Source organism: Athene noctua, chromosome 25, assembly GCF_965140245.1.
Source record: "Athene noctua chromosome 25, bAthNoc1.hap1.1, whole genome shotgun sequence".
NCBI lineage: Eukaryota > Metazoa > Chordata > Aves > Strigiformes > Strigidae > Athene > Athene noctua.
In genome coordinates, this window is record NC_134061.1 from 6,392,708 (window position 1) to 6,407,377 (window position 14,670).

At 51.4% G+C, this 14,670-nt stretch overlaps 1 protein-coding gene across 3 annotated transcripts; it reads right to left on the reverse strand.

Moving 5' to 3' along the window:
• Positions 1-1,476: 1,476 nt before the first annotated feature.
• DBF4B (DBF4B-CDC7 kinase regulatory subunit) lies at positions 1,477-14,596 on the reverse strand. 3 transcript variants are annotated; one of them, XM_074926509.1, is made up of 11 exons: positions 14,384-14,596; positions 11,567-11,758; positions 10,418-10,468; positions 9,726-9,795; positions 8,723-8,793; positions 8,100-8,136; positions 6,080-6,122; positions 5,079-5,195; positions 4,715-4,841; positions 3,991-4,100; positions 1,477-3,423 (listed from the first exon to the last, which is right to left on the reverse strand). In XM_074926509.1, exons 1-11 carry the CDS (start codon positions 14,534-14,536, stop codon positions 2,031-2,033), a joined length of 2,364 nt encoding a protein of 787 aa, XP_074782610.1. In that variant the 5' UTR covers positions 14,537-14,596; the 3' UTR covers positions 1,477-2,030. The 3 variants fall into 3 exon arrangements, with proteins under 3 accessions (XP_074782610.1, XP_074782608.1, XP_074782611.1); XM_074926507.1 differs by having other exon boundaries at positions 6,080-6,125; XM_074926510.1 differs by lacking the exons at positions 11,567-11,758; positions 14,384-14,596 and adding an exon at positions 11,487-11,547 and having other exon boundaries at positions 6,080-6,125.
• Between the last annotated feature and the right edge of the window lie 74 nt (positions 14,597-14,670).

Consider the following 14,670-nt stretch of genomic DNA (forward strand, 5'->3'; position numbering starts at 1 on the left):
TGATCCAGCATCTGCTCTGCACCTCAGGGAGGGCTGCAGGGCCCCCGGGTGACCTCCTCTCCCTGCGCTCTCCTGGTGGTCCTCAGGACCACAGTGACAAAGAGGCCAGGCACTACACAGGGTCTGCACCAGATGACAAGCGTTATCTCCAGCCAGAACATCTGAGCCAAGGCCTGAATAGTCCCCCGTGGTCTACAAAGCATCTCCCCATGACTAGGGAGACCCATGATGTAGGCCACTGGCCAACATTAGGAGGGAGCAGGCTGCAACCAGGGCTCCCTCTCCCCTCCACAGAAGGGCCAAGCGTGGTGAAGGAACAACCACAGTCACCCCCCAGCTGATCTCCCACAGCATCTCTGCTGGCACTGCAGGGAAGCCTCCTCTGCTGAGCATGCTGCCATGAGGTAGCCCAATCTCTGCAGGGGACAACTGGCCACCTTGAGTTTTGGTCACACCTACCAGTGGTCTGGAGGGACTCATTCTGGCTCACTCTGTAGGCCGGGTCACCCCTCTTCGCTGTCTGAGGGGCACAGAGCTGGTGTCACCCTCCAGGAGACCAAGCACACGGAGACTGGCCGGTTGGTGCACCAAGCCCATTTCTACCTCTCTTCCAGGGTTATCCTCCAGCTGGGACATCAAACAGCTACAGGGACATGTCCACAGCAAAGCCCCACGCCTGGTGTGGTTCAGCTCCTGCAGCAGCTTTGCTCAGCCCTTCATAACCTGCACAGCTTCTTCAGTAGGTGAAGAACAGCTGGAGTTTGGCTGATGCACTGGAGAATGATTTAGCTCAGCAGGAACCTCTGAAGTCTCATGTACTCCTGCTGTGAGCAGGAGGCTGGACCTTATTCACTTGCTCAGGGCTTCACTTCAAGCCCTGAGTGAAGGAGGGATGGTTGTCCTTCACTCAAGGCTTAAAAATCTCCAAGAACACACAGACCCCACTCCTCTGGGTCCCTGGCCCAGGGCTGTCCCACCCTCCTGGGGAGGGAGCCTTTCATTTTCCCAACCTGCATCTTGAAGCCCGAGCTTGCAGCACGGAAAGCTTGGCTCCGTCCTACTTGGAACCGCCCTTCAAGAAGTCACAGGCTGCTTTTTGATACCCCAGAACCTCCTCAGCAAGACCAACCCAGCCCAGCTCTGACCTCCTCTCCTTGGCCCCATGCCCAGGAGAGGTCAATAGTCTCCCCCCAGCTGCGCTCGTTTCTCCACATGCCTCTTTGCCGAGGGCCATCCCACACAGGGCAGGCCCTGCGCTGGGCACAGCAGCTTCCCACAGCTCGCTGACCCCATCCCTAGGGCAAACCACGTATGGTGGCCAGAGCCTGGTGTTCACCACCACCCACAGATCCCTCCCAGCAAGGCTTCTGACCAGACATCGCCCAACTTCTACTGACAGACTTTCCACAAGATTTTTGGTTATGCTTAGGCCACCAGTATGTTTTATCCAGCATACACAGCAGAGCAGGATCTCATCTTCCATTTTATTTAAAAGTTTAAAGGTTTGCTAAAAAAAAAAATAAAAATCAAACGGTGCCAGTTACAAACATCTGTAAATACTCAGACATCCAACAAACCCCCAAACCACGTGAAGAACACAGATCTCACCCCCGTGGCGCTCCTCTCCACCACATGCACGTCCAAGGTGTGGGCGAAAGGAGGAACAGGCCGTGCTCTCCTTCTGGAAGGTCAAAGACCACATTCCTGATGAACAGATACTTCCAGAGAAAGACCATCTTGTCAGCAGCCCAGTGAGGAGATAGAGGAGGAAGCTATTGGCTCTAAATGTTACCAGCAGAGAGGAGGGAAGATCCCAGCCGAGGGCGGTGAAACTGCTGCATCACCCATCAGTTCCCAACAGCAGAGCTGCTGGGCTGTCTGCGCTGTCTGGAGACCACTGTGCAGCCCATGGTCCTCACTCTGGCTCTCGGCTGGGCCTCCTGGTCCTGACAGGGAGGTGGCTTGTTAAATCCCTTCCCAGCCACTTCACAGCTCCCGCTAAGGGCCCAGAGAACTCCCAGGAGGTGGTTTTAACTAGTCCAGCTGCCAAAAAAGGTCCCAAATATGGGGAAAGAGGCTCCTTTTGTCTCTGTGCAACAGTTCCGGCAGTTCTTGTCCTCTTTGCCTGCCCAGGCAAGCTCTGACTTCTGTTTCAGGACTGAGCAGAGCTGAGACTCATACCCAGTGTCCCTCACATTGACATGTGTCCTCTGGAGCAAGTCCCTGTCCACAGCCTGAATCCTGCCGTCCTGGACACTTGTTAGGGTGGAGAGCAGCTGCACATCCCAGTCCGACTCAGAAGAACTTTTGCTGAAGTCCTGATCAGCCTGTGCATTACGTGGAAGAGGCTGGAGGAGCCCAGGGCACGGAGCCTGCTCCCTGCTGTGGCCCAGGAGGTCAGGTAGTTCGGGTGCTATTTTTTCTGCTGCTCTGACACAGAGTGAGCAGCAACATCTGGCTTCAGCCACAGGCAGTTTTGGAGAGGGCACCCAGCCAGTATGACAGCTGGTCTTGCTCATTGTGCTCTCCAGCTTGGGACTATTCACATTTCTGGGTGTGTTTTCATTTTCCCCTCTGAGCTGCTTCCCCTGGGAACTCGTGCTCGCTCCGCTCCAGCCATGCTCGCTGGCAGCGGGAGCCTCTGCGGGATCAAAACCCACAGACACAGCTTGGAGGGAACCCGGCCGCAATGCAGGGTCCCCAGGGCTCCCACACAGGCACTGCTCCAAACCAAGGGAGCTACGAGGTCTGTTGGAGAGCTTTGTGCTCAGAGGCAAGCTGCCAGCCTCCACCACACCAGGCAAGCCAAGCTCAGACGTCTGTCCTGCACCCTGTCCACCCACCCCACCATCCGTTGGGTTTGTCTGCGTGCAGGTAGAGGGGCCAACACCCAGCTCCTGCCGGGGCTTCTTTTCCACCTGGTCGCTCTGTCTGGAGGAGAGCTGGCGTTTTCTGGAGGCAGGCGCTGCCTGGGGAAGGTGGCTGCTAGACCCAAGCACTTGCTGTTTCTGAGGTTCAGACGAAGTAGCAGTCGCTTCTCCGACACAAGTGGTCACCACACGAGTAGCCCAGTCCAGGTCAGGAGCTGAGCCCCAACCTGTACCCCCCACCACAGCCTCCTCCGCGGTGCCAGGCGTAGCACAGACCCCTCTGGCAAGTCCTGGTCGGACAGGAAGCTCCAGAGAGCAGTTCTCTGGCAACCCTCCTCCTCCTCTGAGATTACTGACCCTGTCCCTGGGCAGGCAAGGGGACCTTCCCTTGGTCTTCAGGCCACGATCACACTCCGTATCAGTTACCAGTTCCACAGCACCCTGCCCAGTCTGCTCCCTTTCCTTTCCCAGATCTGCTGTCAGCATCTCAATTCCTCCAGTAACTTGTGCTTGAGGCACTACGCGTTCATCTGTCAGGCAGGACTGAAGCACCCTGAGAAGAACCATCAGTTAATGCTCACTCTCTCTGGGCCTAGCAACACCCTCCCCCCCAGAGATAAAGCATTTTCTGCAGTGCAGGGTGTTTGAAGCCCTTGCTCAGGAGGCGGTAAGAAATTTTAGACTGGTGAGGCTCAGCAAACAGTGATACTGCTGCTGGCAGAGGAGATGGGCAGCATGAAGGATCTCTCGGCCTTCTCCACAGCCCAGGGCCCGTGTGCAGGAGTGCTACAGAACAGCAGGGTTTGCATTAGACATGGGGACAGAAGAGATGGGCTCAGCTGCCCTCCCTAGTTTAAGAGGCACTCGAAATCCACAGGAATTTCCCCGAAGCAGAGAAGCCACAGAAATGCAAGAACATCTCCCACAGCCTGTCTGAACTCTGCCTGGCAGGTGCCAGGTTGCCTGCAGTCAGCCGCAGCCCTCTGCTCCTGCCCGGCCCATTCCCTGGCAGAAGACATGAGCTAGGGACCAGTGCTACAGCAGCAGAGACTGTGAGCCTGCCTGTGTGACACTGTGCTGCTTTTCAGATCCAGGAGTTACCAGTTTTGCAAAGACTTACTTGTCTGACTGCTCCACAAAGTTGTTGGTGAGCTGAGAGATGACACGATCCACAGGGGCGTACTGCGAGTCGTCCAGCGCAAACTGCTTGTGCTGAGGGCTCTGGAGATGCTGGAAGGTGGCAGAGGCCCTTTTAGCAACACTTATTCTTTCACAGGAGGGAAATCTGCAGTAACAACCACTTTCCACAGCCTAACAGACTAGAGGGAAACAGCCTTTTCATCAGATAGAGCTGCTGTTGGGAAGCAGATCTGGGAAACAGGCAGTGCTGTTACCCCCGGTTGCCTACAGCGAGTGTTCTGTTCCCATAGACACCTGCTGAAAGGAGGTTGTGTCTGTACCCAACAGCAGCCTACAGCTTTGCCCAGCAGCTAGTATAAAAGCAGACTCCAAATACGTAGGCTGTGTCCCCCAGCCGCTGTGGAACAGGCTTCCCACCCCACAGATCAGGTCAGGGGATGATCCTTAAGGATTTCCTAGCCGCAGAGATGAGCATGTCGTGCTCTAATCTTCAATACCATTGTTTGTACAGACCAGGAGGTCACAGACACACTGTGGTGTTCATCCACGAGGCTGATCCCAGGAGTTACCACCAAGGCTGCATGTACAGCCACCGGCCCTCCTTCCCGAAGGGTTCATGTTGGTAACAGGCACATCACCGTAACTAAGCTGCCGAGTGGCCCCTGTAACTTTTGCAAGGAACCAGGTCCCAGGGGAGCCTTTACCTTCTGCAGCTCTTCGAAGGTCTCCTGGCAGCACTCACAAAATCCCCTCTTTTTCTTGGGCACAGTGACCGCTGTGGATCGGGGGCTCTTCTCCCCATCGCTGCGCATCGCACAGCCCTCCACAGCCCTGCAAGGAACAGCAAAGATCCTCCCTGCCCTCACCTGACAGAGCAGCAGGTGCCCAGCTGCCGGTGTGCGGGGCAGGGAGGCAGTGCTGCCTTTTATAACTACAGCTGTTCAACCCAGAACAGGGCTCCTTTCGCCTGCATCCAGAAGGCAAGGGATTCTCTAAATCCCAGGAGCCAGCAGGGCAGCAGTTAGAGGAGTTGGGTTAAAAACTTGCACAGAAAGAGCTACAACTTACCTGGCTCTGCAAGAATTTGAGAGGCTTTTCAGAGGCTCAAATGGGCTGGAGCTTTTGGGTGCCAGGAAATTCAGGTCAGGAAAGCTTTTGAACTGGTGATGGAAGGGTCGGAACTGCCTGAAAGCAGCAGATCAGGACATCAGACATGGCATTGATAGCATGACTAGAGAGCTGTCCCCGTGTCCCGTGTCCGTCCCACCCCCACCCCGAGAGAGGCTCAAGGTGCTGTCTTACTTATGATGGATACTGGCCATCACTGTCCTTTCATTTGGCTGTTCCAGAGATTTCCCTGTTTCTCACTGGAAGTACTAAACCCGATTCCCAGTGACAGCATCGACAGGGGGTGTTTTGGACAGAAGGCAGGCTTGCCTGCTCAGCTAAAAACCCACCTTCTGCCCCCGAGGCAATCAGCAGCAGCCAGTGCAGTATTTTCAGCTACAGAGCAGAATGGGAAGGTTTTGGTTCCTAGGACATCTCTCTCTTCACACTTTATTGCATGCAGCATGTAAACCCTAATATTTGACTCTAAAGCTGCTTTAAATGTTGTCTTCAGAATAATTAATTAGCACTCTGGATACTGTTAGAGTTACAGAGTTGTTAGAAACACCACAGAGATCAGATCCCCTTGTGCTGAATGCTGTAATCAAGTTACAGGCCCTGACCTCATGTTTCAATCTCTTTCCTCATTTCAGAGGGCTCAAGCAGATTAAGTGACCGGCTGAGGATCACAAACAGAACCCAAGCAAGGAAGTAAACTCTGTTGTCAAGTCTCGTTTAACACCTTTTTCCCCCCCTGACATATGAGCCACCTAGATTGTTTCTCTACACTCCGTTTGCCTCCCTCTAGGAGAGTGTCAACTTGCTGGTGTGTAACAGGGTCCTCAGAGAAGCCACGCTCTGCCTTGCGGACAGAATATTCACTGCAAATAAAACCAGTAAAGGACACCCCCCCTGGGAGCCCCGAGGTCTTAAGGTGTGATATTTAGAAAGACCTCATTTACCTGCTCTGGTCTTCAACCTTCAGAAAAGGGGGCTTCAATTTTCCTGCTAGAAAGCAAGCTGGTTAGAAGTTGCCCTGGCCAAATACCCTACTTATTCATTCCCCAACAGAACTGGACTGCAGAGCCAGGCTCATCAGTGCTTCTGACACCCGTGAATGCCAAGTGATGGCTAAAGTGCAGCCAAAAGAGCTCCTTGGGTAATCTACCACCCCCACCCCACCTCCAGAATATTCAGCAGGGTGACCAAACCCGAGAGGCAGCCCAACTGTGGACTGTTTCCACCTCTGAAAGAACTTCCAGCTAAGCTCCTTGCATCTTTAATGTCTACTCAGTCTTACCAGCCAGTGACCTAACCCCAAGCCTCCAATTCTGATTCAGATCCTTAGAACTGTCACATCCTCAATGCAACATGCCGCCAAGCACGAGACATGCATTTGTAAGAAACAAACTGCAGCAGCAGTTGCACAAGCACAGAGCTCTGCATCAACATTTCCAGCACCCTTTTCTCCCTTTACTTTTACACAACAGCCCAGAGTGCAGAATGGCTCAGGCCAGGACAGTTAACTCAAAGCAGTAAGAGCTGCTGGAGCCAAACCAACATGCTGCATAGCCAAGCCTGGCATGCTAAAGAGCAATATCTGGCCTTTACTTGGTCCCCAAGGAGGGCAAACAGCAGCTATACTTCCTCCAGAGGCATAATATATATTAAGGGAGCAGAAGAAAGCCTCAGCGGAACATTCAGGGAAAAGGTTTTCAGAGCCAGGCTGGGAGAAGAGGCTACTGGGTCCCTCCTGCCTCGAAGGTATGTTCAATTGGCAAGTGATAACATTACGCTCAGCCTGGAAATATGAGTACAGATCCGGTTAAGAAACAAATGAACACCAAGGTACTCCCACAGGGCATCTGCCTGACCCTGAAACCAAGCCTCCTGTGCCTCTCTTACTGCCTCTGAAGGGCGAGGTGGTTTTTTCCTTGTGATACTGGCACCAATGCTATTTTCTCCAAAGAAAATTTAACCTCATTCTCCAGGAAGGCTGAGTTCACCTGTCCTCACCAGTTAATTCCTCGAGCCTCATCCTGAGCTTGCATCAAATGTGCTGTTATGTCACTAAAGTAGCTATTTAAGTACAGAATCAATTTTTCCACGTAAATGCTGCCAAATGCTTAGCACTCCTGAAAGCAAGGCCACGTTTAAGGCCCTAGATAAAATTCAGACTGGTGCGCAGGTCCTGCGCTCACGGCAGAGTGCTGAACAGTGACAAACGGTTCAGCTGTCACCACAAGTCCTCAGGCAGGGTTCAGAGTATGCCACAACGACAAGCTCTGAGCCTGCAACAGACAATTTGCCTTATCCAACAGCTTTTCCAGCCTTTTTTCACCACCTACCCCCCAAGACTGGAAAATAATATTCAAAGTGTCACACACAGAATCCAGGCTGGAACCCGCTCTGAGATATTACTGAGCTTTCACTCCCCAACGAGCAAAGTCACAAATTAACTTAAATCACTGGTGCCAATCTCAGTACCACAATTGGCTCTTGTCTAATTGCAGATGAGAACCTGCTTTTTTCCCCCCCTCCCTCCTCCTTTGGAAATGTTATCCCTAGATTGGTGTCTCAGCAGTACATTTCAGCCTAACAGAAGTGAGTGGGTTGTGAGGAACACGCTCTCCTCTGTAGGATGCATTATTCTTCAAAACTTCGTTTGAGCCAGTGGATTCAGTGTGCAGTGCCAGCAGCTCAGTTCTCAGGTGCCTCAGGATTCTGGGAGCTGCACTGCAAACATTTTATGGGATTTTTAAAAACACTGCTGGAAATCAAAGGCATAATGTCCTCAGCTGTATTAGGAGGTTGCAGCTAGACTCAGGCAAGGAGTTAAAAAAACCATTCAAGAGAAACAGCCTCAACAGTTGGCATATTTTTGATTGCTTAAGTTTCGGATGGATTTTCAGATTTTAAACAAGGCTTCTTCAAGCAGCTCTGCCTCTTAAGTGTAAATAGAAGCACAACTTCTGAGCCTACCTTTGCGAATTTTTGATCCAGATGCAAGGCATTTTGCCTAAAGGAAAAAGTGACATATTTAGCATGGGAGCCAGCACAGGCAGAACTGTAATTACTGATCCCAGAGCAGCAAAGAGATTAGAGCAGTCTCACCCACCACTTCAGAGCTCCTGCATCAGAGACTGTATCACCTCCCCCTAATATTTTGTCTCTCAAGTTATCTAGAGTTAGTTTAAATACAACATACAGGCTGCCGCTCTCTGATCTTAGGCCCTACCTTCTCACTGACCTCCCCAATGCATTAAAAAGCACCTCAGAAAGCCAGTGTATTAGCTGCATATGATCTTCATTTCACCCTTAGTCCTGTACAAGTCAAAATCAGTATTAGTTCTGCTACAGATGATGTTGATAACTAACAGCTGCCTCACTCTCATCTGGTTTTACCGTCACTTTATAAAAGGAAAAACTCTTTTCATTTTGTCATCTCCATTAATAAAGAGAAGTACCAGATTGCTCAGTGTTGGATGAAAACCTAGGGAATCACCCTGTTTACTAGCCCATTAGCACTAGAGGAGCTAGGAGGATTACTTAGAGCTACCGAGGGACCCTAAGCGCCTCAGACTGGCTGGAGTTAAGACAGTTACCTCTGTCTTCTGGCACCGTTTCCTTGCTCCCAAGACAGCACGCAGCAGCTGTTGAGCATATGACACCATTTCTGCGCAGGTGGGATGTCAAAGAGCTCAACAAGAGAAGGTGAGTTGTTCCCCTGCACTGACTGCAGCACAAGTGTAACTCCCCATCTGCGCCAGGGAAAAGCACCTGGCACCTGAGCCTGCCATCCCCTGGCAGAACATCACCACTACACAATTTGCCCAAGGAGCAGCCAAGAGAGAGTGCTTTGAAGGATAACACGGTTTTGCTCTTTAACAGAGCTGGAGCTGGCTTTAAGTCTCTGCAGAAACAAGATGCTGTTCGGAGTTCTGCAGCATGCAGACCAGACCCTGGCCCTTGAAAGCCCTGACAGGCTTGCAATGCCGCTGCGGTTCAGCAGAGCTGCTGCTCAGGAACACGTACTGGCAGCAGCTGCCTCCATCGTGCATCCAGACAAGCTCAGCCACAGCCGTATGTCACTGTCATTGGACACTCAGGAACCTTTTACTCCAGATCTATTATTAGAATCAGAGTTTCACCATCTGTCTTTCCCATCACCCCCTCCCCATTCATCACTGAGACGGGAAATGCCTTCCAGCACAGATCCTCAAACATCAGCACTTCCTAATTAAAACGACTAAATCCTGCCATTATCAGGATCCATACTTCCAGGTCAATTAGTAAAAATGGTCTTTTTGGCACAAATTAACGCACTGACCAAGTTACTAACATTTTCTAATATTACAGCTTCAGTATATTACAAAATACTCAGTGTTTGCTGTTGTAAATGTGACAGTAGCATATTCTGGACAAGTTAATCTGGTTTTTGAAGGGCAGACCTCGCCAGCCATGGCCAGGACAGCATAAGTCAGCTACAAGGTACTGCCTGCAATTTCTTCCTTCTCCCATATCACACTCACTACACCACTTCTGCTCCACCTGTCTCAAAAATCACTAATTACCAACAGCTAAATTTCAGCCTCTAGAGAAGGATACCATCCACGTGCAAGATCTGGACTCCCCACAGGCGAGCGTTGGCGAGGATACTGCTGCCACCACAGGTGTCCTGTACAAACAGAGAGGTTTGGCAAGGTACAGCTCAAAGCAGAGAGGGCTGTATGAGCTCATGCAGCTCTAAATCTACTTCAGAGAGATATTCCTGTTGTCCAATTGACAGACCATTGTGTAGCTGTTATTAAATTCAGGGCACAGCAGAAAGGGTTTGAAGCCATGCTTTATCTACCCCAAATTAATAGTAGCATCTAGGTCAAATTTTTAATCCCTGCTATAGCATGAACTTCTCGGTAGGCACTGAGATTCTTCTGGCCACTTGTGACATTAGTGAAAGCACTTCTGGGTAGCCTTTTGCCCCAACTATATGGCTTTAGTTCTTTCTAGGCTAAAAATTCATCTAACAACGGGTCTTGTGTTGAGCATCCAGATCACTGGGACAGGCCTTAGAAGTACTAAAGTGGACAGATGACATGGCTCCATGAAGAAAAGTGCCCAGAAGCACTGCACAATATCCTGCAGAGCCACAGGCAACTGCTTCATACCTCTACCAGCCCCAGAGCCTGCTCCCTTCAGCAGGCAGGGGCTCTGGAGAAGCGTCTGGCACGGATTCTGCGCTGCTCAGCAGTACTTTGAACGTACTCAGCTAGAGAAAAGCCCATCCACATGCTGCTCACCTGATTCTTCATGGCCTTCTGCAGCAGTTCCTTCCCCCTGCTGATCAGGGCCTGCAGATGAAGAAGCCAGGCACTACATTAAAGCAAAGAGCTACCAGGCAGCGGCAAGCTGGGGACAGCGGGGCTGTCCAGTAAGAACTGTTACTAGTGATACTGGCTCCCTGCTGGGGAGGGGAGTCTGGCCAACACTTCATCTCTAAGACAGCAGGACTGAGCATTTCCAGAGAACACAAACTGCAAAGGCACCCATTAGGTTTACCCTAAGCAGCTGTTCGCCAAGGCTTGGCTTTTACTGAACAGCAGTGAATACTCCAGAGAGAGACAAGAGGAAGCAGCAGCTTAGCTTGGAAACTCTGTCTGCCACATCCCAACGGGCTGGCAGGGGTTAGGAACATCCTTGCTAGCCCTTCCTGGGAACAGAGCCTCATTCACAAGGAAATTATTTCAGCAAATCGTTTAAGCTCTTTGTTAGAAGGTGGATAGCACTGTGAGCAATGACAGGGGAACAAACCCGTGAGTCAAAGCCCTGACATCAGCTCAGGCTTCCCACCTGCAGGTGCTCGTGGGCCAGCTGGTAGAGATGCCCCTGGCTGAGAGTGGGCTAATAGTGACACCTTCCAGCAGACGCCAGTGTTCAATGCAGGATGTTGGAGCTTTGGCCACAAGCACTGCTGACCAGAAATCCCAGCCCTGGAAGGCTGAATAGGACCTAGAGATATCCCTCCTTGCAAGCTACCCTTGTAGATCTCCTCCCAGGTTACAACGGCCTTGCCCTATCTGTGTCTGTGAGCACACTTCCAGAGCCTGCAACAGCTTTATTTTCATTTCTCTGGCTTTTCTAGACACAGCTCTACATTAGGACAATTGCCTGTTCTATCAGGAAGCCAGCCAAGCCCTCTATTTCCTCTGCCATTTGAGTAGATATCCTTGTTTACTAGCTCAAAGCCGTGACACGCACATTTGAGTGAACAATGATGTGCAGATACAAGGAACAGGGGTAGGAATATGAACAGCAAGACCAGGGGAAAAAGAACCACAGCATGTTTGCTCAGAGCAGGAATAACTTTACCTTCCAACACTGGTCTCAGGTTCTACTCTACAGATCCCTTGGGCCAAACTTTGAGATGCCTAAACCTTTATAGCTCTTACAGTGTCTGGTGGCTTCTGGTGAGGTCTGGTGTGGTTCCCTTTGGAGGCAGAAGGCATTGGGCTTGTGGCTTTTGCATCTTCTGAAGTTATGCTGCTCCACTTTTCAGTCTGAGTCTGGGCTTTGTCTTGTTTAGCTTCTTTGTTGCTGGAAACGACGTAGCTGACTTCTTTGCTTAGGAAGCTTTCGGTCACCTGCAGCAAGAGACAGAACAGAGCAGCTCTGAAACTGTCCAATTCTGAGCTGGAAGGATCCTGCTAAACAAGAACTACTGCCTTTAGTTTACTCCCCTACACAGTTAAGGAACTGCTGGAAGTACTCATCTCAACAGGTAGTTCCTTCTTCCATTCCTTACTGCTGTCTCCCAGAAGGAGAGGGGATCTCATGATGCACAGAGTGCATGCCCTAGAGATACACTGCAAATAATCACCAGAACCTTCCCATTGAGGCCTTCATGACACTGTCTACCATTATCTACTGGTCAAGCAATGGTTTCAGAAAAAAGCAATAGCTGAGAAAAAGGCCCTGGACACCATGTATCAGTGTATAAGAGTTGTTCTCAGGAGAACAGAACTCATTTTAGCAAAATAAAGTAGTAAGTGAACAGCTGGCACAAGCAGCTCCACATAGAACAGGGCAGGAGGGAACTAGGAAGCCAAAACACACACACGCACCTTTGCACAGAAGCTCAAAGCTCAAGGAAGAGGTTAAAAACCAGAATTTGTCGTACTAACAGTAGGCTTATCAGAAATGCAGCAGAAGGCAGACAGCCGTGGGCCACTAACACACAGCTGTGGAGCCCACGGGAAAACAAAGATCTGAGCACTTGGAAGTCACGGCTGCCGAACGAGGCGGCTCTGCTGCGTTACAGACCCCTGTGGCTCCATATCCTGGACCTGTGTGAAGTGCCACAAACGACACTGCAGACCGCCCTGCAACGGTGACTTGTGTTACAGGAGATCAAGGGGGCTGCAAGCACAGAGAAGAGTAAATCAAAATCTCCCCATCCAAATAACGCTCCAGGATGTTACTGGCCCTAGGTCAAGGGTAAGTACAAGATATACATGCAAGTCCAAGGCCATAAAATGCCCTTAACTTGGTCCTGAACAACACCCAGGACCTGGATTTGGGTATTACTGTTGAAGAGCTGTTATACAGATGGTGGCTGTGGTATAGTTGAGCGCAGTATCTCCACAGGAACAAGAGGAATGAGAACTCCACTCCCGGTAGACTGCATTTCAGAGAGGGAAGTGGCCTGAGATGATGTTTGATAAGAAACTAGAGAGACCATAGAAAGGCTAAAATTATTTCTAAGTATGTGGCAGCTATGCAGAGAAATAACTGACTGTAGGGAGCAAGTAGTGCTCCAACTTGAAGACGCACAGCTAAATAAGAGATGCTACAAGAAGAGTGTCCCTGAGTGTACCGGGGAGGACAGAAAGAAACCAGCAAGTTCAGCATGATTAAAAAAAACCAGGAAAGAAAGTGCAAGCCAGCTCCCCCACATGTCTCTACAGCCAACACATGTTCCTGGCAGCAGAGATACAGCAGCAACAAAAACTAAATGAAAATTTTACACTTGTGCATAGCATTGAAGGATTTAAGGAAGTTTTTGGGGTGCATTTGAGAAATTCACTTCAGAGAGGTTAAACAGTCTGAAAACAGTAACAACTATTAGAACCAAACTGTACTTAAGAGTCATAAGGAAACTGAAAGATGAGACAGACGAACAACCAGCTGCTGGGTACAACTCCTGTCCTCAGTGCCAGCCTGGGTGACTGAAGCGATGATACTTTTTGAAGGGTCTTGGGAGAGGATATAAGGAATTGGTGAGCAGCATCAGCACCAAGAAAAACTGGAGAGACCACAGTGAATATTGTACAGATCCACCCAAACAACTGCTTCTCACAGGGAAGGGTCCAGATGGCTTTTCTGGGAAAATCATGAGAAAAGCACACAGCTACATGACAAAAGAGACTTGGTTGGTGTTACTTTACCCTGTGTTGAATTTCTGGAAATATTTGGAAGTCTCACAACTTCCTTAAAAAGTTAAGCTGCCACAGTGTGTTATGAGGGGGAACTAGGCAACCAGTTACCACCACTCAAAAAGCTTTCTCCACGATCAGACAATCAGTATCACTGACTAGAAGGTACTCCTATCACCTGGTAACCAGTTACCACCAACCAGAAGGTGCTCCCATGATCAGGCAACCAGTTATCACTGACTGGAAGATGCTTCCATCACCAAGTAACCAGTTAGTACCTACTGGAAGGAACTCCCATCACCATAAAACCAGTTAGTCACCACCACCTGGGAGGCACCTGCACATCCAGGCAACCCGTTGCCATCTACTGGAAGATGCTCCCAGGACCAAGCAACCAGTTACCCCTGACTGGAAAGTGCTCTCATAGCCGGGAACTAGTTACCACCGCCTGGAAGGCGCTCCCATGGCTGGGCAACCAGTTGCTACCACCCAGAAGATGTTGCCAGGACCAGGCAGTCAAAAAACGAGGGGCCTGGGGGGTGTGGTGTGGGGGTCAGCGAGGGGCCGGGGGGGGCGGTGGAGGGAGGCTAACGGGCTGCGAGGCGAGGCCGGGCGGCCACAGGGCACCGGGAAAGGCAGCCGGGCGACAGCATTGCGACGCCAAATCAACACCAGGAGGAGCGAAAAAATAGAGAAACTATTAAAAAAAAAAAAAAAAAGGCAGATAGAGAAACAGAGCGAGAACGGAGACGGGGCCGCCTGCGCCGCGGGGGGGGTGCGAGGCGGGGAAGGGTCCGAGGCGAGGGAGGCCCCGGGCGCGCCGCGGCCGCTCACCCCGCCGAGGCGCCGGATGGTCTCCGCCAGCTCCCGCGCGCTCCGCCCGCCCGGTAGGTCGAGGTAGAAGGACTTCCCGCCCAGAGGCCGCGGGGCGGCCGGGCCCGCCATGGCGCTCGAGCGGGAAGGCGGCGCCGCTGCCGCCGCCGCCATTTAAACTCCCGCCCCGCCCCTAACGGCGGCGCTACGGCGGCCGCGCGGGGACACGCCGCTCCCCGCCGAGGCGCGGCAGCGCCTTCGCCGCTCCCGAGGGAGAGGATTTGCCCACTGGCACCGGCGAGCCGCCG

What these genes read in the sequence shown, in the direction of transcription:
- DBF4B (XM_074926507.1), bottom strand. Translation starts at nt 14,536, where the DNA reads ATGGCGGCGGCGGCAGCGGCGCCGCCTTCCCGCTCGAGCGCCATGGCG. An exon ending in ACCAGAAGCCACCAGACACT is followed by an intron (nt 10,469 to 11,566) that starts GTAAGAGCTATA and finishes CTTCATCTGCAG; the next exon opens with GCCCTGATCAGCAGGGGGAA. An exon ending in AGAAGGCCATGAAGAATCAG is followed by an intron (nt 9,796 to 10,417) that starts GTGAGCAGCATG and finishes CTGTTTGTACAG; the next exon opens with GACACCTGTGGTGGCAGCAG.